The sequence below is a fragment of the Leptonychotes weddellii genome, chromosome 4, assembly GCF_054177405.1.
Source record: "Leptonychotes weddellii isolate Sample4059 chromosome 4, ASM5417740v2, whole genome shotgun sequence".
Taxonomy (NCBI): domain Eukaryota; kingdom Metazoa; phylum Chordata; class Mammalia; order Carnivora; family Phocidae; genus Leptonychotes; species Leptonychotes weddellii.
In genome coordinates this window covers 22,456,526-22,479,903 of record NC_138372.1, presented here as the reverse complement: position 1 = coordinate 22,479,903, position 23,378 = coordinate 22,456,526, and the positions used below count along the sequence as shown (strand labels likewise).

At 57.1% G+C, this 23,378-nt stretch overlaps 3 protein-coding genes across 4 annotated transcripts in view; 2 read left to right on the top strand and 1 right to left on the bottom strand.

Annotated features, from left to right (window-relative positions):
* Nucleotides 1–6,619: 6,619 nt before the first annotated feature.
* LOC115941223 (uncharacterized) lies at nucleotides 6,620–10,026 on the top strand. Of its 2 annotated transcripts, none has more exons than XM_081817992.1 (4): nucleotides 6,620–6,879; nucleotides 7,084–7,338; nucleotides 7,614–7,698; nucleotides 9,808–10,026. In XM_081817992.1, exons 1-3 carry the CDS (start codon nucleotides 6,830–6,832, stop codon nucleotides 7,690–7,692), a joined length of 384 nt encoding a protein of 127 aa, XP_081674118.1. In that variant the 5' UTR covers nucleotides 6,620–6,829; the 3' UTR covers nucleotides 7,693–7,698; nucleotides 9,808–10,026. The 2 variants fall into 2 exon arrangements, with proteins under 2 accessions (XP_081674118.1, XP_081674117.1); XM_081817991.1 differs by having other exon boundaries at nucleotides 7,081–7,338.
* A 9,433-nt stretch (nucleotides 10,027–19,459) lies between these two features.
* Nucleotides 19,460–21,856, top strand: MARCKSL1 (MARCKS like 1). Its single transcript, XM_006734167.3, has 2 exons — nucleotides 19,460–19,739; nucleotides 20,578–21,856. Exons 1-2 carry the CDS (start codon nucleotides 19,653–19,655, stop codon nucleotides 21,088–21,090), a joined length of 600 nt encoding a protein of 199 aa, XP_006734230.1. The 5' UTR covers nucleotides 19,460–19,652; the 3' UTR covers nucleotides 21,091–21,856.
* HDAC1 (histone deacetylase 1) overlaps nucleotides 21,761–23,378 on the bottom strand; it is a 32,229-nt gene continuing 30,611 nt past the window's right edge. The window contains exons 13-14 of the mRNA XM_006734164.3: nucleotides 22,896–22,944; nucleotides 21,761–22,620 (exon numbers count right to left, since the gene is read on the bottom strand). Coding sequence (XP_006734227.1) covers nucleotides 22,593–22,620; nucleotides 22,896–22,944 — 77 coding nt within the window. The 3' untranslated portion in view covers nucleotides 21,761–22,592. The remainder of the gene's footprint in view (nucleotides 22,621–22,895; nucleotides 22,945–23,378) is intronic.

The following is a 23,378-nucleotide window of genomic DNA, read 5'->3' as shown; positions in this document are numbered from 1 at the left end:
AAAATCTTTAAAAAAAAAAAGGAGGAGGGATGTTTGCCAAAAAAGGGTCTACTTCGAACTGAGGATTTTAGACTTGACCATTCGGTGCCTGGTCCTTCAAACACCCTCTTTCTTGAAAGCCTTCCCATGCCTCTCTTTCCCTTTCACCCACCAGAAGAATCCCTGGCTTCAGGCCACAGTGCTGGCTTCCCTCTCCTCTTTACTCCTCTCCTCATCCACTCTTAATTCCTAGAGAGCCCCCAGGGCTCTCAGTTCACTCTATTAAGTGGAGTAATCTAGCTGTTTCGATCCCCATCGAGCTCCATCCAGGCAAAGCCTACCCAGCATAACCCACGCTGCTGCTCTGCCGGAAAAGGGCCTTCTTCCCTATAAACAGTCACCCCCTCCTTAGAAGACCACTGTAAGCTTAGAGAGAAAAATATTATTGGCCTCTGTATTGATGAGGTCTCTCCTTTGCAAGCAGCTAAAGTTAACTTACATTGTTTCAAGTGGCTCGGAGGGATATAAGCTTTCCAGATACATAAACTTAAAGGAAGAACTGTAGGAACCAGGGTGTCGGGGCGGCGGGGCGGGGGCGGCCCACCAGGACTACCCCTTTGTTCATCTCTCATCCCCGATTATCTCCTCTGGGCAGGGAACATGCCTGTGGCAGTTTGGAAATCTGCAAATGGGAGAGGTGCTTTCTCCCACTCTCAGTTTACCTGACCTTGGGAAGGGCAGTGATTGACCCTTCTTTTAAGTCGCCTGCGCACTCTTTCAGCCAATTACCATCATCAGGGAAAGGTGAGACTATGATTGATCCAGCTGGGCCAGCAGAACCTACCCTTGAGGTGGAAGCATGGCCGGGTGATGGACAGCATCACCAGAAAATAACGGGCAGAGATGGAGAAAAAACATTCTGGGAGACGAGAGAGCTTATGTAAAGATTGGGTATTCCTCCAGGGAAAGAAGCCCTGAGAGAGAGAGACAGTGGCAGGAGCCAGGGTGACAGCTCTGTTCCATGGCAATGAGGAGCCTTGGACAGTGTGACCAGGAGTCAGGCCACCAGGTTCTAGTTCAGGCTCTTTCCCTGCCTTGGTCAATATAAGTCCACCAGCCAGGCCTGTGCAAGGCACTGGGGATTCAGCAGTGAACTTGAAGGACCACAGGCATTGGCCCTCATGGAACTCACACAGCCTAGCAAGCAGGAGGCCTCACTCCAGCAAGTCCCTTCCTCACTGGTTTAAAAAAATTAGGAGGCCACCTGGCTGGGTTGGTTGGAGGAATATGTGACTCTTGATGTCGGGGTGGTAAGTTTGAGCCCCACATTAGGCATAGAGCTTACTTAAATAAATACATAAACTTTAATTTTTTAAAAAAGACAGGTGTCTGGGACGCCTGGGTGGCTCAGTTGGTTAAGCCTCTGCCTTCAGCTCAGGTCATGATCTCAGGGTCCTGGGATCGAGTCCCACATCGGGCTCCCTGCTCAGGAGGGAGCCTGCTTCTCCCTCTGCCTGCCGCTCCCCCCTGCTTGTGCTCTCTCTCTCTCTCTCTCCGATAAATAAATAAATAAAATCTTTAAAAAAAAAAAAAAAAGACAGGTGTCTGGGTGACTTGGTTGAGTTGAGCGTCTGACTCTTGGTTTCGGCTCAGGTCATGATCTCAGGGTGGTGGGATCAAGCCCTGCATAGGGCTCCACACTACCCCCTCCGCCTCCCCCCACCCCCCGCTCTCTCTCGAAAATAAATAAAATCTTTTTGAAAAAGAAAAAAAAGACTTGCTGCCAGCCATCCCGCATATGCTTGGATAGTGAGTGATGCAAAGATTTCAGACACACATCTTGCCTGGAGGGGTCAGCCCAGGGGCTAGTTAGCTCCACTGGGTGGACAGAACCTTGTGCGCAAAGGACTGGAGACTGGAAAGTGCAGTGTACGTTCCAGGAAGTCAATTCGGTCACCTTCTTCCAACACCTACCTATCTGGGCTACACCAGGTGCTGAGAACCTAGGCTTGAATCTGACAGATCCTGGCCCTTGCAGAGCTCAGAATTCAGGGGATCTGGAGATGATGTAAGAGAAGAGAAGCTAGATTAAGAAGGCCTTGAATTTGAGCTCTGTTCTATAGGTGACAGTATGACATGCTGCAACCTGAGTCACTCACTCTCCTATTTCTTTTCTCCTTTTCCATCCTGTTCTCTGCTTCTGCCTTTTTCCCCCTGGAAAAGCCACTGGCCTAAACTCTTAGAGTCCTGACTGCCATTTACTAGCTGCACAAACTTGGGCCAGGTACTTAGCCTCTCTGAGTTCTCCATTCCCAAATCTGTAAAATGGGCTTAATGACACCTGCCAGAAGGTTTCAGGCATGTACAGCACCGGGCAGGAATTTCCGGCACAGCCCGCACTCGAGCAAGAGAGGCGGCTGCTGTTCCTACACCTGGCTTCAGGGGGCAGCCGAGAGCCAGCCAGTCACGTCCCCTGGGCCTGGGTGATGTCCAGCCTTGGAGAGGGTTGGGGAATCCCTCATGGAGGCTCCATGCCCAATATGGGGCTTACACTCAGGACCCTGAGATCAAGAGTCTCATGCTCTACTGATTGAGCCAGCTAGGCACGCCCAGCAGCACGCCCCTCTGCCAACTTCCCAGCAGTTCTGCTCACGAGCAGAGGAACTTGGTTGAGGGGCATTTCCAGGGGAATCCCCAGGTGGGAAAGGGAGAGCTGCCTCCCTCACCCTCGAGGGTAAAGCTGTCCCCAGACCCCAAGGCAGGACCCCCTGATCCCAACCTTATTCTCTGGGCCCAAGGAATAGGGAGGGACCTGGGGAAAGGGGCATACTCCAATCACGGCTTCCCCTCACTTGCCTCTCAGACACCTTATTAGCTAGCCCCTCCCTAAAGGACCCCCTTTTAGAAGGAGGGGGCGAAGTACAGATGGACCCCCAGGTTACCATGGAGATGGCAGGGAAAAGGTTGCTGTATCGTCATGGCAACAATTGACGTCAGTACTACCCTTTCCTGTTGCTTGATATGGGGGGGGCAGCCACCCCAACCACAAGCAAATACCCCACAAAGCCTCCTTCCCTTCCTGAGCCAATCAACCAGGGGGTCGACAGGCTTAATATAGCACAGAGTTAAAAGCAGTCTCTGATGTCAGTCAAACGTTGGTTCAAATCCTCGTTCTGCCTCGTCTAAGCTGTGGGAATTTTAGCAAGTTCCTTAAGCCCTGGAAGTCTCATTGTACAATGGGGATAAATAAGCTCGTGCCTCCAAGGGCAAGTGTGAGGACTGCATGGGATCATGCAGGTCATGGGCACCAGGCCAGCTCCTGGGAGGTGCGCACTGACATTAGGGACCCATCAGTGGATGTGGACCTTAGGATATAGACTCACAGTCCCTAGAGAGCCTAGAGAGGATTTCCAAGGACTGGGCTCCCGAGTTTGAACATCTCAGAATTTGGAGGGCGGGGTCTTAAGGTGGAGCCAGAGAGAGTGGAATTTCCAGACTGAGGAAACCCCAGATGCCACTTTCCCTGAAACCTCGTCACATCCGGACTCTGACCCAACTTCCCCTTCTCCTCCCCTCTGCCTCCTCCTAGGCCTTCACAGCAGCCTTCTGCCTCTTGGGCATCGATCTGCTCTTCTAGGGAAAAGGATGGATGAGGGCCCACAGGAAGACAACAGGCAACCAGACACCAGCTAGGTCGGTGGGTTGGACACACAGGGATATGGGTGTCACATTGCCCGCTGGCCTCTCCCCACCTACCCTCCGGGGTGGGGCCACCACCAACATTCTCATTCCCTGTCTCTGCCCTCACCTTCTGTCCAGGCAACCACAGTCCATTCTGCTCCAGTTCCGCCACCCCCACCCTGAATCAGGAGCCCACCATTGCCCAAACCCCCGAACCAGACTCCCTCCTTCCTTCCTTGATGCCTCTAGTCCAGAGTTATTTATAAAGACCACAAACCCAGCCATCCCATTCTATTTAAGACTCATCGATGGCTTCTTTACATCACTCATCCAGCCGCACCAGACACCCCTCAGCGATTCACATTAACATTCTTCCACCTTTAAGCATGCTGTTCCTTCTGCCTGGAACAGCCTGCCTCCCAAACCCACTTACGCTTCAGATCTCCACCAATTGTCCCTTCTCCCAGAAGGCTCCTCTGACCACCTGTCCTCCTCTCATGGCACCTGCTTGTTCCACTGTGTACTCAGCTATTCCTTGATCCCTGGCGAATGTCTGCCTTCCCCACTACACTACGGACTCACTGAGGGCAGGGCCTCTGTCGTGTTCATCCTGACATCCCAGGGGCCTAGCGTGGCAGGGCTCAGGAGTTGGTAGAAGGTCTGCAGATTAGACTAGCTAGCAAGTGCTTGATAAGTCCACAGAGGAGAGGCCGCAGTGCTGTGAAGAGAAGGAACAGCAGAGCCAGCTAGGAGGCCCAGAATGGTTCCCCGAAGGACAATGGAGCTGAGACGTGCAGCAGTGACCCAGGCGAGGACATGGGGGGAGGAAATGTCCCTGGCACCGGAACTGGTAGGTGCCAAGGGTGAACTTGGTGCTGAAGACACTGTGCAGAGAGACAAACTCATGTTCTGGAAAGACAACCCTGGCTGCTTTGTGGGAACAGACCACATAAGTGCTAGAGAGCGGCAGCAGGGAGCCAAGTCGGGAGGCTGCAGCGGCCCCCCAGGTGAAAGGCGAGGGGGCCTTGGACCAGGCATTCATTCGCGGTGGAAATGGAGAGAAGCAATGGGACTTTTTAAATGTCCTGGGGGCGCCTGGGTGGCTCAGTTGGTAAAGCAGCAGACTCTTGATTTCAGCTCAGGTCGTGATCTCAGCGTGGTGGGATAGAGCCCCGAGTCAGTCTGGCTCCATGCTCGGGGAGAGGCTGCTTGAGATTCTCTCTCTCCCTCTCCCTCAGCCCCTCTGCTTGCTCTCTCTCTCTAAAATAAATAAAATCTTTAAAAAAAAGTAAATGTCCTGGAGAGGATAGGATTTCATAGCCACTTGAATATGAAAAGAGAAGATCCCACGACAAAACCCAGATTTTTGGTTCTGGCAACTGAGAAAATGGCCAAGCTAGGGAACCTGGATGGGAGGAAGGGCAGGTGTGGGGCACGTTTCCTGTGAGGTGGGACATCTGGGGGAGGGAGTTAGGAGGGGTGCCAGGAGACAGGTGTGGGGCAGAGAAGACAGATGACGGCCAAAAGAGAGAAGTGAGTCTCTGACAGAGGCAGACACCCCAGGCATGGGAACCAGTGAGATTTCCTTAGGACATGATTAGGCAGTGAGCAAAGGATGAGGAATTTGCTGTGTGGTAGCCGCCAGCACGATGGCCTGGAGAGAAAATCAAGAGTGCACAGTGTCCAGAAAAACAAGGACACAAAAGTATTTCAAGTAGGAAGGAGAATTTGTATCAAAGTCAGCCACTGCTTGAGGGGTCAAGTCAGATAAAGACTCACCACCATCCCTTGGATTTCGCAGCGAGGAGGTCAGTGGGGACCTTGAGGAGCAGGGCTATTCCTGTGCAATGGTGGGGGAGGAAGCCAGATTGCAGGGGCTGAGTGAGGAAGTGCAAACAGCGTGTGTACAAAACTCTTTCAAGAATGTTGGCTGTGAAGGGGAGCTGGAGAAGGACATGGCGTTGAAGAAGGGCTTTCTTCTTTTTCAGAGATAGGAAAGACTAGAGCCTGTTTGTTTGCTGCTGGGAAGGAGCCATCAGGGAGGGAGAGGTTGGAGATAGGGAAAAGAGGAAGGGATGAGGGGAGGGAGATTCCCTAAGGAGGGAAAACAAGAGATTAAATCCCCAAATACGGCTGCACAATTGGGGGGCAAGTCAGGGCCTGCTTTGGGCCCTGGGGGCTCGGAACAGCTGCCCACTCTCCCCAGCTGCCAGCATGAGTCACTGGGGGGGGGGGGGAATAGCCCAAACTGGCCGTGTGGGAAAGGGAGCTGGGCCAGCACGTTCCTCTGGATCCCCAGGCCTAGGCTCTGAGCCCTGAACCCCATGCTCTGCTCAGAACAAGGGCACAGAGGGGTTGTCTCACACCCTGTTGGGGTAGGCAGAGTTGTATGAAACCTGGATTTTACTTTTGGCTTTTCTCAACCACACTCCAAACCTCAGTTTCTCCTTCTCCCAAACGAGGGTGTTGGACCAGATCAAGAGCCTTTAACTTTTTCTTTGGGGTGGGGGGGGAGGATGCTGTCAGGGATCCTTTCTAGACTCTTCCCAGAAATATTGTGTATTTGGAACTTTGACACAGTTTAGGGGGTCCTGGATCCCCAAAAGTTCATTCATAGAATATCTCCAGATAAGAACTCCTGAACTAGAGGTGGCCGAGAAGCCTTCTGCCTCTAGCATTTGAAAGTGCCCTGGAGCAAGGGAAAAAGCTCTTACTGGAGGGCCTTGGGAGGCAGAGGTGGGGGGTCTTATGCCTGGGAGAGCAGGGCCACCTTTTGAGGTGTGGGTTCTGCCTCAGCACGCCATCAGGGGTCTGTCTGTAAACAGAGGCTGGAGGCCCCTGGGTGGGATGGAGAAGGTTTAACCGGCAGCTGACCTTACTGTCCTCGGCCCCCCTCTTGCTGCCTTTGCCATCCTGGGCTGGGGGGCGGGGGGAGTAGTGTCTCAGGAAATCTGGTGCCTGGTCCCCTCCCACCAAAGCGGCTGGTGAAGTCAGACCATGGACTAGACCCCACCCGCCGGAGGGGCCGGTGCTGCCCCCACCCCGCTCTGCCAGCTGATGCCTCCTGCTAAAAACAGCCGTCCCGGGGGGACTATGGGCTTTCAGGCCCGCTCCCCCTCCTCCCCGGCAGGTATTTAAGAGGCCGAAGCCGGGCCGCGGGCTGGACGCCATGCTATTCACCGAGACTGCCCACTTCGTGGTGAATTTTCTTCTGTCCCGGTGAGGGGGGCCCCGGGGAGGGCGCCGGCGGGATAAAGGGGCCTGGTCCAGCAGCTGGGGGAGGAGGCGTCCGGGCCTGTCCCTCTAAAGAGTCCCTCGACCAAGAGTGACTCCGACGCAGGCCCCGCCGCGTCGGATCCGAGGCGGCCCCCGTCTCCCGGCCCCTCGTGCTCCGAGGTGACCGCTGCCCCGTCTCCCCAGCAGGCGGCCCCGGGCCACGCCCCCGCACCGCCTGGACCAGGAATTGTGTTTCTGGGGCTGCCGGGGCCCGGCCTTGCCGGCGCCCGCCTCCCGCCGCAGCCTGGGCGACTACTGGCTGAGCCCGCAGCGCAGCCGCCCGCCGGGCGCCGCCTGGCGCTGGCCGACGCGCAACCTGCTGCTGCTGCCGGGGGCCACCGGCCTGGCCAACGTACCCTCGGCGCGCTGGCCCAGCTGCTACAGCGCGTGCCCGCGCCTCACGTGAGCGCGCGGGGCGGGGCGGAGGCCCTGGAGGGGGCGGGGCCGGGCCTGTGGAGGAGGGGCGGACCCCCAGAGCCCAGAGCCGGTCAGGGGTTGCATAAGGCTGCGCTTGACGGTGCCTGGGAGCAAGAGGAGGGGGCGGAACTGGGTTTGAAGGGCGTGGCCTGAGGCTGCTGAGAGCGGCAGGAAGGGGTGGGGCTAGGCGAAATGGGCGTAGACCGGAGAGGGGCGGCGCCTTGCCCCCATCCTGTCTGCCCAATTTTCCCTCCCTCCAGATGGAAGTACCGATGGCAGAATATTAACTACCAATTCCTAGGCAAGAGGAAGAGACATCTAGTTCCCCTGCGCCCGTGAGAGCCGGTGAGGGGCGGGGCCCAAAGAGGGCGCGGCCGATGGGGGCGGGGCGGAGCTACAGGGGCGGGGCCTAGAGGAGATGGGGGGAAGGGCGAGGCGTAAACACCAGGGGGGGCCCCCGACAACCGCTGCCTCTCTGACTCCAGGACCTGGAGGGGTTGAGCCGCAGTGGGAAGGGCCCCTCGGACCGGCCTTGGGACTCGGCGGGGTTATTCATCCTCTCCTTTCTCTGACCACCAGAAACAGTTTTTACAAGATTGACAGATTTGACTATAATAAAATTTCTGTTCATCAGAAGGCACCTAACAAAGTAAAATGGAGGAGTGCCAGGCAGGCTCAGTCGGTAGAGTACGCAACTCTTGATCTCAGGGTCCTGAATTTGAGCCCCACGTTGGCCACAGAGATTACTTTAAAGTAGTAGTAGTAGGGCGCCTGGGTAGCTCAGTTGGTTAAGCGACTGCCTTCGGCTCAGGTCATGATCCTGGAGTCCCTGGATCGAGTCCCGCATCGGGCTCCCTGCTCGGCAGGGAGCCTGCTTCTCCCTCTGACCCTCCCCTCTCTCATGTGCTCTCTCTCTCTCAAATAAATAAATAAAATCTTAAAAAAAAAAAAATAAAGTAGTAGTAGTAGTAGTAGTAATAATAATAATAACAATAATAATGTAAAATAAGAGTTCCAAACAAGGCTCCTGCCTAGCAACCAAGCTGAATGACCTGAGAAAGGAAGGCTCGGGTGGCCTTGCAGGCACAGTCCTGGCAGTCATCCTATGTGTGTCTCTGCATGTCTGCATCTGCCTCTGAGCAGGGCTGTTTCTCCGGGTGTCCATCTGTCTCTGATCTGATCTCTGTGTGCATTTATTTATTCAACAAATACTTATCAAGGGCCTATTTTAGTTTGTGCCGGGTTTATACTCTGAGTCATCGGGTTCACACTGGTAAAACAAACTATTGAAGTCCCTACCCTGATGGGGCTTATATTCTGGTTAGAGAAACAATAAAAAGAAGCCAGAGATAAATAGTGCGCTGGGTTTGAGAAGAACAAGGTGGGCCAGGTGCTACTTTATATGGAGGGGGTGGGGACTTTGTCTTGTCTAGAACAGCGCCTGACTCATAATCGAGGTTCAGTAAATGTTGAATGAATGCATGGGTTGGTAGGTCCTGTCTGAGGAGGTAAGTCTGGATCAAAGCTTGAAGGATGAAGGGGCAGCCACTCCAGACCCTGGGAAGAGTGTTCTGAGTGGAGGGAACAGCCCATGTCTGCTGCATGGCCCCTTGCCTCTGGCTGTCTGCCCTGGAGTATCCCTGCTGCTGTGTCTCTGTTCTGTTTGTTGTCTCTGTGATTTTGGGAATCGAAAGGCAGGTTTAAACAGGGCCCCTCCAGGGTCTCTGGAAGTGAGGTCACTGCTGAGCTGATTCACCCCGTGGCCTACTCTGGCCTCACTAGCCTGGCCTGGCCATTCCCCTGGAAGCAGGCCCTCTCCCCAGCAGCCTCAGTCCCATGACCTCTGGCTCCTTCCCAGGGTAGCATCCTGTAGCCCGGCAGGAAGTCCTTCATGCTATCTAACTACAGTCCTTCCTCTCATTCTGCCTCCAGGCAGAGGAGACCTGTCCGAACAGAGAGCCCAGTAAAGACCTGACAGAGTGGGAGCGATAACCCCCCTGCGGCCGCAGGGAGGTGGACCTGAGAAGGGCAGAGTGATCGCTCATCTTAGAAGCCTCTGCCACATCCATTTTCTCCTTTAGTCCTTCAACACCCCATTTTATAGACAGAAACTCAGGCAGGCCCAGAGAGGAAAATGGGGCAGAACTGGGACCAGAACCCAGATCTCCTGACAGCTAATATGTATTGCTCATTTACTCTCTGCCAGGTAGTGTGTTAACACTTTGCATGCATTTTCTTTTTTAAGACTTAATCACAAACCTACGAGGTGGGTACCACTGTTATTTCCAGTGTCCTCAGAGGAGGAGACTGAGGCTCCAAGCTGTTATGTGACTTGCCCAAGGACACCCAGCTAGTTGGTGGCGAGCTGCGTGTGACCCCAGGCAGTGGGGGGTGCCCAGCTACACACCCTCTCCCCAGGGTTCCAGAGGAGTGTCATAGATGTCTGTCTTCCAGGGATTCGGAGAGACAGGCTTCAGGTTCATCGCATGGTGTCCCGAGGCTGACTCGAGCCAAGCCAGGATGAGCAGGAAGATGTCCTGGGAGCACCGCAAAACCCTGTGTCCCTCTCTGTGGGTGAAGATCCTCCACCTTTGCCCTCTCCCTTGGGATCTCCATGTTTCTACCCTTCACTGCCCCAATAAAGCAGTTTTCGCCTCTCTCTGGCTCTCTCTACTTTGGAGGTGATCATTTCAATTCTCCCCATTCACACACCCTGGGTTAGACTGAGCCCACAGGGCTGGGAGGGCATCTGCTGTCACTCCTGGCCCTTCCGCTGCCCCCATCTCCACCCCCACCCCCCGCCCCGAGCCCCCTCAGTGGGGTAGAATGGAGGAACGAGACCAGGCTCCTGCTGTCCAGGCCCTCACCACAGTGCCATAGCAAGAGAAAAACAGAGACATAGGCCAGCTCAGTAAAGTGCCACAGGAGGGTGACGTTAGTTTGTTTGGGGCACAGTGAGTCCTCTGGTAGGTCAGGAAAGACTTCAGGAGAGGTTCCTTCGGCTAAATCTTAACGGGCGGGCAGGCAGTGGGTAGGCACACACAGGGAATAGCACTCCAGGCCAAATGGGCGGCACAGAGAAAGGTTTGGTCATTTACAGGCTGAAATGGTCAGCCCACTGAGGGAACTGTGAGACAGGCAGCCAGCGGGGCTCTGCCTAAAATGAGGCTAACTGGGCCTGGAGCTTCAAAGACCTTGAACGCCAAAGCAAGGGGTTTTACATTCTCCAGGAGGAGGTTGGGAACCATGGACAGGTTTAAAGCAAGGGTAGGACATGGTCCCTTCATGGCATCTCCAGGCCTAAAGCCCTTCTGGGAGTGTCAGAATCGATGCTGGTGGGCAGTGAGTAGTCTCTGGGCCTCAACCATGTCCAAGGCGTCAGGGCACCTGTCCCTGTGCCCCTCCTTACACACTCTGCCAGCTTCTACCTGGGGCTGAGGCCAGGAGTGGATCCTGCCCAAGCCTCCCTGCAAAGGTCTCGCAGAGGCTGCTGATGGCTGGATGAGGGAGCCTTTGGGCTGCTACCCTAACTCATCCACTCAGTTAACAGCAGCCCCCTTCCCCAACCCATGAGGCCCATGTATGACCATCCCATGCCCTTTGTGGGGGCTTCAGTCACATAACAGGTGAGGACAGGGCAGCCCACTCCAGCTCCCCACAGAAGCAGACTCCTAGAACCATCTCCCTTCCACCTCCAGCCCCTCTCCCTCCACATGGGACCCAGTCCCTGTCTCTGGTGCTCTCTGCTCCCTGATTGTCTCTGGATGTAGTCTTCTCCTCCTCTGCCCTCTGGCCTCACCTAGTTCTGGTCACTATCGCTTTCATCTGGACCAGTCTCTCCCTGATTTTCTCGCCAACAACTCTGTCCCCTCTAATCCACTAGGGCCTGTTTTCCTGTGTTTGTAGTTCCTTGGGGGTCATCCAGTGTTATCTCCAAGGGTCTCTGGAGTCCTGGAGAGATCTAGGCTAGAGACAGAGGTTTCAGTCATCAGCATATAGACTTTCTCTCTCCCTCTCTCTCTCTCACACACACACATGTTCCTCTCCAGCACAGATTGCTCTAGACCCATTGATCCTAATGACATCCCAAAGTCACCTCACCTCAACCTGTCCCAAACTGACCTCTCCGTTTCCATGCCTACCCACCGCTCCTCCTCTAGGCTTCCGTGTGCAGCTTGGCACCTCCTTTCCCCCATTTGGCTGAGCTGGACCCTCCCTGGGCACCATGCTTGGTCCTCCCTCCTCACACACTCACTCCCTCAGTCCTTAGTCCTTCCCTAAGTCCCACCCCTACTGCCCCCTGAACACCGCCCACACCTCTCTCCCTCTATCTTCCTCCCCCCTTGAGCAGCATTTGACATGGTGGGTCACTCATTCCTTTTGGAAACCATTGCTTCCCTCAGCCTCCAGGACACCCCTGCTCCTGGGCCTCCTCCTTTCTCACTGGCCGGCAGCTGAATGCCCCTGCTAGCCCCACTTCCAGAGACAAAATGTTGGTGAGCCCCTGGAGCTATCTTCTTTTTTTTTTTTTTTTTTTAAAGTATGAGCTCTGGAGTCAATCTACCAGAATCTTTTTTTTTTTTTCCCAACAGAGAGAGAGACAGCAAGACAGGGAACACAAGCAGGGGGAGTGGGAGAGGGAGAAGCAGACTTCCTGCCAAGCAGGGAGCCTGATGCGGGGCTCTATCCCAGGACCCGGGGCTCATGACCTGAGCCGAAGGCAGACGCTTTAACGACTGAGCCACCAAGGCGCCCTGGAGCTATCTTCTTGAGCCACCCCTTCTCTGGTGAATTCCATCGAGTCCCGTTCAAATTTGGGACACCCCAAACTCTTCAGTTTAGGCTCATGGACCCATTAACTGCGAGCCTGATATCTCCATGGGGCATCTAACGGGCATCTCGAACGTTAACTCCAAAGCTACACTTGGAAGCCCCCGCACCGGGGACAGGCCCAGCTCTGGAAATGCTGGTGTGGGCTACACTCTGTACCTTTAGTTCAGGTCCCCATCGTGTCTTGCCTGGGTGACTGCAACGACCCAGTGTCTCCGTGCTGCCTGGCACGGACAATCCAGGCAGAGGGACTGCCTGATAACAGCGGGAAGGAGGGCAAGGTTATGCTTGGTGGACAGTCCAGAGTTTGCCATGGGCACCAGATGGTGAAGACCTTCAATAGAAGGTCAGACACCCCGAGGGCAGGAGGAAGCCACAGCAAGGTTTAAAGCCAAGGGGACATGTTGGATTTGACATTTCTTTCACTCCTTCGTGCCTTCCTTGGCACATTTACTCCAACAGCCAATAAATATTTACTGAGCACCCTCTATTGGAAAGTGGCCCCGAGGCAGAGGAGAGCAGGTGGAGGGGCTGGACGTGGGGCAGAAGACAAGTGAGAAGGCGGCTGTGGTGTAGGCCCCGGGCACAGGGGAGAAGGACCGCCATCCTGGAGGTGGTGGAGGGGGGATGATGAGCTGAAGGGGTTGTCAGGTGCCTGGCTTGGGCAACAGAGCAGTGGGAGCCCTAAGCCCAGAGGTATGGATTATGTGGTGGGGAGAGCCTTTCTTCCTCCTGCAGAATCTGGAAGTCCTCAGGAGTGGTTTGATCTGGGTTTTAAGAGAAGAGTAGAGGGGCGCCTGGGTGGCGCAGTCAGTTAAGCGTCTGCCTTGGGCTCAGGTCATGATCCCGGAGTCCCGGGGATCAAGCCCCAAATGGAGCCCCGCATCAAGCCGTGCATCAAGCCCCGCATCCGGCTCCCTGCTCAGAGGGGAGTCTGCTTCTCCCTCTCCCTCTGCTCCTCCCACTACCCCCCCCCCCATGCTCGTGCTCTCTCTCTCTCTCCCTCACTCTCAGTCTCAAATAAATAAATAAAATCTTTAAAAAAGAGAGAGAGAGAAGAGTAGAAATTCAACAAGTAGAGAAGTGGAGAGAGGCATTCTAGGCAGCGGAAACAGCATGTTCAAAGGCCCTGAGGCGGGAGAAGCTCAACACTCTAAGGAGCTGAAAAGCCAGTAGAGTTAAAGTTCAGTGAGCCAGAGAAAAAGAGGGGGGGATGAGGCCGCAAGCTTGATCTCCCTGAGGCAGGACCTGGAGCTCTCAGGGAGTGTCACCGGGATATCAGGCCCCCCTGTGCAGACAGGAGGGAAGGAGAGTTTGAGGAGAGGCTAGGAGGGGACAGACAGATGTATTAGAGGGGGCTTCCTAGCATGTCTTTCTAGGAAAAGTACTAAGAGGAGGTCCCAGTGGGACACTTCTGGGGTTGCAAGAGGAGAGGGCGAGAATCCTCGGGGTTCTGGGGAGAGACAGACTCCTTTACCACATAAGGAATTGATTGAGCCAAATAAATTTCCCTCTGAAAAATTCAGCATCCTTGGAACAGCCCGGTGAGTCCCTCCACCCCTGACCCCAGAACGTTGAGGGAGGGGACGCAATGTCATCTCAGGGAGCTCCTGGCCTCCCGCCTTCTCCCCCCGGCCGGGAAGGGGATGGGCACATTGTTGAGGGCCAAGTTGGCGCGGCATTCTTGCCCAGCATTTCCCTCGGTCGCACCTGAGAATGCTGCTGGCTGCTTCCCACGTGCTCTGCGCCTCGGGTGATGGGTCGAAGGCCTTCACTTGCTGGCACTAGCTCCTTACCTCACAGTTACCCCGAGACCTGGCTATTTTCATTACCACTTTAGGGCTGAGGACCCTGAGGCTCTGAGAGGGCCTCCGGCCACACAGCTAGGACATGATGCTTTGTCACACCGGTTGTCTCAACACCAAAACACCCCACTGAACCCTGGCCACAGCCTCAAGTGGCACCCAGTGTCCTCATTTTACGGGGTGTGCATTGGGAGGCCAGGCGAGGGGAGGGGTCAAAAAGCTGCAAGGTGGGTCTAGATCATTTGTAGGAAGAGGCTGAATGGGAGACGTGAGGGGTCTGAGCAGTGTGGAAAGGAAGGGGTGGGACTGGGGACTGGACGCTGACAGGGTTTCAGTTTCCCTTTTAAAGGGACTCCCCTGGGGTGGGGGGATTTTTGGTTGGAAAGTTGTAAGCAATCCACATTCCACCCGTTTGGCCGCCTCTTCCCCAGTGGCACCCAGGATCTGAACAGAAACTGAAAGTTGGGAAGAGGGGAGGGAAGGGGGAAGGGAGAGGCTCGGGCAGCCCAGGGCACCCGGGTTGAATTTCTGGTGACCTCATCGAGCCTGGGGGAGATAGGCAGGTGAGCTGGTGACACACCTCTTGGCTATTGGGGAAATTGAGCCCCAGAGAGCCAGCTCGGTTAGTGACTGGGCCCTGGCCAGGTTACACAACCACCCCACGCACGCACGTGTGCACACACACGCACATGCTCGTTCACAGAGACCAAGGGAAAAGGTGGGGGAAGGAAGAAATAAGAGGGCTGATAGGCCTAAAATTTGGAAAGAGAACCTACAGAATCCCTGTCCCTGTGATTTGGTGACTGGTGGAATGGGGGGGTCCTAGTGAAGAGCCCCTAAGATGCCCCAGGACCCAGCCCCAGGTTCAAGGCCCATGACTGGCAGGGAGGCTGCGGACCAACCCAGAACCCGACATACCCAGGATGCTGGGGAGTCGAGTCCCTGGGTTCCCGAGCCTGGGGCCGCCTGGCCTCTCGCTGCTGACACCCTACGTACTCCTCACGGGCCCGATGTGAACGCCTCTGGCCGAACCCAGCACTGCTCTGCTCCTCCGAGATCCTGAAAACCACCCTCTGCTAGTTCTGACCTCCACCTCTGCTGCTTGCAGGAACACCCCCCCCGCCCCCCCCAGCTCGGTTCCTCCTGGTAAACAGGAACAACGAGGGGACACATCTCAGCAGGTCAGGAGATAAAGTATGGAAAGCAGCTGGCACAGGGCTTGGCATGCAGTTGGCGTGTAAGCAACGCTAGCAACTGTGATTATTGCTGTGTGTGGTCATTCCTCCCTTCTCAGAACTCTCCCCACTGGTCAAGGATCCCCATGATTCTGTGCTCTGGGGTCTTTCCTCCCCCTCTCTGCTGGCTCCCTCCCAGACTCCTTCCCGGGGGCCCTGTCCTGCTGCCCCTCCAGTGGTAGCCCTCCTCACGGACCGGGGCCTTCCTGGGTGACCTCACGCACAGCTTGGCTCCCCTATACCTTCATCTAGCAGCATCCAGAGGCCCAAATTTCCTGGGGCCACTTCTGACTTAAAACCTACTGTCTGTTTTCCCTGTGAGGTCACTAGCCAGACTTTGGGCCCTGGCCTTTGGCTCAGGAAACACGATCTGATGGCGTATCTCTGCGCTGCCTCCTGGATGTGCTCGCGAATGTTCCCCGGGCACCTCAGACTCAACAAGGCTCAATTCAGCAAGCCCCCACCCCCATCCCCACCAAGTTCTCTTTCCCTCCGTTGTCCTGTCTCAGTTCACGGATCCACTTGGCCAGCTGTCACCCACAACAGAAATGCAGGCGACAACATGGTCACCCCCTTCTCCCAACTCCCTCCGAACCCTGCAGCCAGCCGGTCATGGAGTCCTAGGGATCCTGTCTCCAAACCTTGCTCTGGATTAGGCCTGTCCCTCCACCTCCACCCTCACCCAGATGGTTTGCTGTTCCTACTTTGTCCTGCTCTAGACTTTTCCTCCATCCCTGGCCCATGCATGTGCCCCTCCTTTGCGCAGCCTCCAGGTCCCTTAGCTGAGCCCGGTCTGGCTCTTTTTCTCCCCTTAAGGCACTGTCAGTCTCTCCCCCTGGATGGGAAACCCCTGAGGGCAGGGGCCCCACGTGACTCACAGCTGGTGCCCTGCCACTTGTGAGCAGAAGGAGGAACTCTCTCGTCTTCGTGAGTATGAATCACGGAGCCCAATGTGTCACTGTACAGACCAGCAAACTGAGGCCCAAGCAGAGAGGAGTAGCTCACCATTACAGCCCAGGAGGAGGCCAACCCGGAGCCAAAACTGAGGTCTCCTGGTCCAGCTGATGGTCCCCAGAAGGAGATGGGGTGGCTGGGGCTGGGAAGCAGGCCTTGCCAAGTCACCATTCCTGAGGCCTCCGTTGGGACCTAGCCATTCTCTGATGTCTCTTCCCCTCGCCAGGCCTGGGCAAGTGCTGGTCCCTCTGCTAGGAAGGCCCAGCCCCCACCTCTGACTCACAGCTCACCTGGCGTCTAATCTGACCCCCACCGCAGGGCCCCCTCAGAGACCTCAAAGTGCACGTTTATGGGGCCATGTTCTCTTCTGCCTTCCTCCCACCTTCAGCCCCACCCCGTGGCTCTCCTGAGGTCCTGGGCTTCCTGCCCAGGAAACTCATTCCCTTCCATCCAGGGAGGCTAGGAGCATCTCAGGCCAGGGCCAGGGGCTGAGGCCTCACCGGAGAAGTGGGACAGTCGGGGGGCCATGTGAAAACATGGGGGTTCTAGTCTCTATGGCTGCCTTTCCCCTGTGCATCCCCGAGTTACCCTGTCCTTCCCGTCCTCCTTTCCCTGCCCCTCGGTCCTGGCAACAGCCCAGACCTGAGAGGTTCTGACCCCCACGGACTCACACACAGCCGACACACAAACACCAAATAGCTACTTCTTCATCCACACACTTACACAGCCACACACACCCACAGTCGCACACCCAGTCACAGGCAGACACAGTCACCAACACACAGTCTCGAGGACAGGCAGGCACACACCCAGAAAATGTCAGAGGCGCCAGGAGTCACCAAGCCTCTCTCTCTCACCCTGAACACACGCAGCTAAACAAAGATGCAGACTCACACAACCACACACGTGCACACCTGGTCACACACACACACACACAGAGTCACAAAGTGTCTCCCACACAGACAGATACAGAGCAATACACAGTCACACACAGAGAGAGACAGACACACACAGTTGCACACAGGCCCCTGGAGACCCAGAACAATGGGCGCATTGTCTGGGCTAGCAGCAGCTGGGGAGGAAGGAGCCACAGTGTGGACGGAGGAGGCCGTGGGGGCCGCTGTACCACCCCCCTCACGCCCACAGCATCCTAAGCCTCTTCCCTCTTCCAGAAGCCAGATTCTGCTGGGACCTGGATTTACTGAGGGATTGGGCTCCCAGGTGACCCTTCCCCGGCCTCCAGCGATGTCCGGTGGGAGACGCACAGCTCCCCTTGGGGCCCAGGTTCCCTCTGGGGCTCTGGAAACTCAGGGTCCTGTAGTGCTGATGTTCGTCTCTCCTCCTGGGATTTGCCTGTCAGCCCCTCGGTGCAGAGCCTGGGAGTCCGGACGCTTGGCATCTGCTCTCAACCCCTGACCCCAAAGCCTCCGGGACCCGCACAGCCTCCATCCGGGCCCTGCCAGCCGGTGCGGGCAGTGCCTGGCAGCATTGTGGGCTCCCTATTGTGGTCGAGACAGAGATGCAGGGCACGAAGCCCATCCCTTAGCGGCAGTGGGTGAAGGCACCATTCTCAGTGAGCAGCAGTGGGGCGTGGTGCCCCTCCTATCCCAAAGCTGGCTCTTCTCACCTCCCACTCTGACCAGGCAGTCCCAGATCTCAATGGAGAATTTTTCCAGGGGCTTCTTCACTGTCCCCACCTCATTTTAGTAGGTCTTTCCAAACCCCACCTCACCCTCAGTTACTGGCATCTGCTGTGTGCCCTTGGACATGTCCCTTTCCCTTTCTGAACTTCAGTGTCCCAGTCTGGAAAATGGGGAGGTGGCTATTAATGAAGCTGAGAATCTCCTGTAGCTTTAGAGTAGGGGTGAGGCTGGAGGCTACAGGGGTGAGTGCTGAATGTAGATGCCACCTCAGCCCTCCTCGGCCCCTCTGTGGTCAGATCTATGGGGAGTTCCTGATTTCTCAGGCCCTGGGGTGTCTCCACACCTCACAGCCTCAGGCCTCCCAGGAGGCCTTACCCGTAGGAGGGAAGGAGGGACGGAGGGACGCACTGAGCTGTCCAGGACACAGCCTTGCTTTTGCAACACTTTCCTTCCTCCAGCCCCCATCCCCTTCCTCCTGGGGGCTGAGGGCAGGCAACCGGACACACACACATCCAGGGCCAGTCAGGACTCTGGCGTTCCCACAGACCTGTCCATACCAGGGGAAGGGGAAGTGGCAGGGGACTGGAGCTGGAGGGTCTCCAGCCACCGGCTCTCTGCCCCTGCCTCCGGGGTCACTGAATCTCAGGCAGGACAGGCGGCTAAGGCTGGGCAGCCCTGGGGGCTGTCCTCAAGGGGCTGTCCCAGGAGCCTTGGTGATGTCCCACCCCTCCACTGGAGTGTTTGAAGTTTTGTTGAATCCCCTCCTGGAGTTCCTCTGCCTGCTTGGGGAGCCCTGATGTGGGGAAGCAGATGTGGGGGGAGAGCATTTGACAAGTCAGACAGGTTATGTCAACGTCTCTGAGCCTCAGACTCTTCAGCTTTCACATGGGGATGGAGAAGCCCTTCAAGGTCACAGGACCGCCCTAGCCGGGGCTTTGTAATGGGTCCAGGCTGAGGGCAGGAGGGACCGAGGGTGAGCTGGTCTGTGGGGGCTCGGTGTGACTGGCTGCCAAGGGACTGGGAGGAGAGAGGAGGGACGGGTCTCACCAGGCTGACCAGAGTGACTCCGCGGCGGGCCAGACCCTCCAGGCTGACCCGGGCAGGCAGGCGGGGACGTGGGTGGGACCTGTGACGGGTCTCCAGGCCTGAGGGGGCGCAGATGCCGGCGCGGGGCCCTGCGGCTTCTATGACCACATTCTCCGGAGCGTAACTCAGGACCAGCCCTCTGACGAGTCTGGGCATGTGAGCCCTTCGAAGAGTTCTAGGGGGAGACTGACAGGGGCTGTCAGTGCAGAACCAAAGGCGTTGGGGGCCACTCCAGGAGCTGGGGCGTCCACCCTGGGAGGTGGGCGGTGAGAGGAGGGAATGATTGCTCTCCCTTTCCTCTAGGAGCCCCCCTCTGCCCAGCTCGCTGAACGACCCTCCTCTCCCCTTCCCACGTTGGACCCCACCCGTCCGGGGCAGGTGAGTGGGCTGGGGGTACCAGACCGCCAGCGTCGCCCACTGCGCCAGCGGGGCCCGGGACCTGAGCCCGCCTCTGCTCCTCGATTGGGCGCTCATTTAAATGTCCGGCCCCGCCCCGACTCGGGGCGCATATATAAGGCGGCTCGGCGGGCGGCGGGCGGCATTCTGGCGCGGAGCGGAGCGGAGCGGTGGCGGGCGCAGCTAGCGGGTCGGGCGCCGAGAGGGGGTGCAGCTCGGTTACCCCCCCATACCCCTCCCCCTCAGGCGCGAGCCCCACCCCTCCGCCGGCCAGGCCGACCCGGCCGAACTATCCCCTGCGGCGCGAGCCCGGGGCGGCCCCGGGCGCCCCCCCCAGCAGACCCCCCATCATGGGCAGCCAGAGCTCCAAGGCTCCCCGGGGCGACGTGACCGCCGAGGAGGCAGCAGGCGCTTCCCCTGCTAAGGCCAACGGACAGGTGGGTGCGCTCGGCACGGCCCGACCTAGCCCCCTCCTCCCGCACCTCGCCCCTTCTGGGGCCCTGGGCCGGGGCCGCGCGCTTTGTCCGGCCCGGGACACGCGGCGCCCCCTCCCCCGCCCGGTCCCTTTGTTCTCGGCGCCGCAGCCCCCGCGGGCGAAGCGAGGGGAGGGGCGGGGAGGGGGCGCCGGCCCGGCCCCGCCGCCTTCTTTGTTTGCGGCCCCGACCCCCGGCGCTGCCCCCCGGCCGCCCCGAGTGCCGCGCGGGGAACAAAGGCGCTGCCGGGCCGCGCCAAGGGGGCGCCCAGGGGCCGCGGGTCGGGTGCCCGGGGGGTGGGGTGGGGGAGGGCACTCCACCCGCAGACCCGACCTCGGTGGCTCACAACCTTTTTTTAGTGGGGAGCGGAGATGTGGGGGAGAGGTGGGTGGGGGGCCGTTTACACAAAGCGGGAGGCTGGGAAAATGGGCCGTCCAGGTGCGGAGAAGAGGGCCCCGGGGCGGCTTCCCGCCCGATGTCGGCTTGCTGGGCTCGCCCGCCCGCCGGGGATCGGCGGCCGCGAGCGGGTCCCCGCCGAACGGAGAGCGCGCCCCGGGGGAGGTGGGTGGGGGGCCACGGGACCCCAGCGCCTCCTGCCGGCCGCGGCCTCTGCGCGCTCGGCCCCCGCGCGCTCGTGAGGACAGGAGGGAGATGTTTGACGGGATCCCGGTGTGGGTGAGGCTACAACCAGCCTCCGCGGTTGCAGAAGAGTCGGGATCCCATTGCCTGGAAGAGGTCAGGGGCGGGCTGGGGGAGGAGGGGTAGAGCCCCGGCCCTCATTGCTGTCTCCTCTGCCCTGCAGGAGAATGGCCACGTGAAAAGCAATGGAGACTTATCCCCCAAGGGTGAAGGGGAGTCGCCCCCCGTGAACGGAACAGAGGAGGCAGCCGGGGCCACTGGCGATGCCATCGAGCCAGCACCCCCTAGCCAGGGCGCTGAGGTCAAGGGGGATGCCCCCGCCAAGGAGACCCCCAAGAAGAAGAAGAAATTCTCTTTCAAGAAGCCTTTCAAATTGAGTGGTCTGTCCTTCAAGAGAAATCGGAAGGAGGGTGGGGGAGATTCGTCTGCCTCCTCACCCACAGAGGAAGAGCAGGAGCAGGGGGAGATCGGTGCCTGCGGCGAGGAAGGCACAGCCCAGGAAGGGAAGGCTGTCGCCACCCCTGAGAGCCAGGAGCCCCAGGCCAAGGGGTCAGAGGCTAGTGCTGCCTCCAAGGGAGGAGACACAGAAGAAGAGGCAGGGCCCCAGGCCGCAGAGCCGTCCACTCCCTCGGGGCCGGAGAGTGGCCCTACACCTGCCAGCGAGCAGAATGAGTAGCTGGGTGGGGGCAGGTGGGTGATCTCTAAGCTGCAAAAACTGTGCTGTCCTTGTGAGGTCACTGCCTGGACCTGGTGCCCTGGCTGCCTTCCTGTGCCCAGAAAGGAAGGGGCTGTTGCCCCCTCCCAGCCACGTTCCCTCTCCTTTTCCCTCCTGTGGATTCTCCCGTCATCCATCTGGCCTTCCTCTTAAGGCCGGTTGAAGATGGTCCCTTGCAGTTTCCCGAGTTAGGTTAGTGATGTGAAATGCTCCTGCCCCTGGCCCTACCCCTCCTGTCCCCACCCCTGCAGAAAGCAATTGCTGGTTTTCTTCCCCAATTCTTTTCCAAGTAGGTTTTGTTTACTCCCCAAATCCCTGAGCCAGATGTGGGGTGCCTACACTCCCAAACCCTGAGTGTCCAGCCTTCCCCCCACCGTTGAGTTTTTAGTCTCTTGTGCTGTGCCTAGTGGCACCTGGGCTGGGGAGGACACTGCCCCTGTCTAGGTTTTTATAAATGTCTTACTCAAGTTCAAACCTCCAGCTTGTGAATCGACTGTGTCTCTTTTCTGACTTGGTAAGCAAGTATTAGGCTTTGGGGTGGGGGGGGAGGTCTGTAATGTGAAACAACTTTTTGTTGTCTTTTTTTCCCCCTCCCATTGTTGTAAATAACTTTTAATGGCCAAACCCCAGATTTGTACTTTTTTTTTTTTTTTCTAACTGCTAAAACCATTCTCTTCCACCTGGTTTTACTGTAACATTTGGAAAAGGAATAAATGTCATCCCTTTAGTAGTGGTTTTTAATGAGTGGTCTTCTGGGGGTAGGGTGAGAAGATCGGTTAACTTCAACCCTTGAGGGAGGGATTAAGGTGAGGGGTAAGTTTGTGGGGTTGTTTTGTTGTTCAGGGGGTTGCCCAGGCTCTCAGGGACACTGCCAGGAGACAAGCTCAGGAGGATGTAGAAATGTACCATTTTATTATTACAAAGATTCTCACGAAAATGAAAATAGTATCTCAAAAAGGGTCTCCACCTGCAGAATTGGGCGAGGATAGAGGGCAGGCAGTGGGAGTTCCTTGGCTCACACGGGGCCAGTGGGAAGGCATGATAACAGAACCAATCTAAAAATGGCTGTTACCTTAAGGAGCCTGATTTGGGGGGGGTCCCTGAAGACCCAGCCACTCCTTCTAGAATGCTCAGTAAGGGCACCTTTCCAAAGCTACTAAGCAGACACTTGGCATTTCAGGATTTCTGTCCCATGGCTGCTTAAGAGTATGCCTTCCAGACCCGGCACCCTTTATGGTTCAAAATTAAGAACTGGGGAAGGATGGTGGCAAGGCAGCCACTAGAAAAGCTCACTCGTAACATGTGCCCTGAGCTCAGGGCCCTGGTTCCTGTCTAGTCCCTGGGGATATTTATATTTAATATATTTTTATATAAATACACAGAGAAATAGAAAATATAAAATCTGAGGGGTTGTGGGAGAAAGGTGGGGAACTTGGCAGGAAGCCAGAACTGGAGAGGTCTGCTCAGGCCAACTTGACCTCCTCCTTGACCCTGTGGAGAGAGCAGAGACTGGCATGAGATAATCTACCCCAGAGGCCTTGAGGCAAAAACATGGGGACAATGACTTCTATAGGACCCCAGCTGCCCAGGTGACTGCCGAGGGCTGGGGCTTCCTAGCTCTGCCTAGAACTGCAGAGACGGACAGACTCGTCCCTGAAAGAGGTCTTTGTAAGCTGCACCAGCTGTCCCTGCGCCTTTCCTCAGCGTAGCGGACAAAGGGGCTGGTGCTCCAAGGCCAGGGAGATGGCCGACAGCTCCTTCCTCACCCTTTGGCTTCTTGCTTCTCCTCCTTGGTTTTCTCCTCTTCTGTGACTTCTAGAACATAAGAGTGCAGGGATGACCAAGGGCTCCCCTCCAGAAAGACCCTTGGAATCTTAGCCTGAAACCCCTTCCCCAACACTACAGCTCGCTGGACCTACAAAAGAGAGAAAAGCCCATCCCAGGCCCTCCCATTGAGCCCTGTTGAGAACAAACAGGTCGGACCGGTTTCCCAGCCTGCTAGTGCCTGAACCCGGTGGGCGGAGGCAGCCCCCTGGGAAACTGGGGTGAAGTGCTGGGAAAAGGGCTTGGGATCGAATGTGACAGCCACACTCCTGACCATGGGGAGCCCAGGCCTGGTAGGGCTCAATCAGCCAGTGGAGATGACAAACTGAGTTTCATTCTTTTGTGCGCCCTGCCACCTCTGGGAGCTGAGGCAGAACCCCACAGAAGGCAGGGCCTGAGTCTGCTCCCACCTCCCAGTGCCCTGC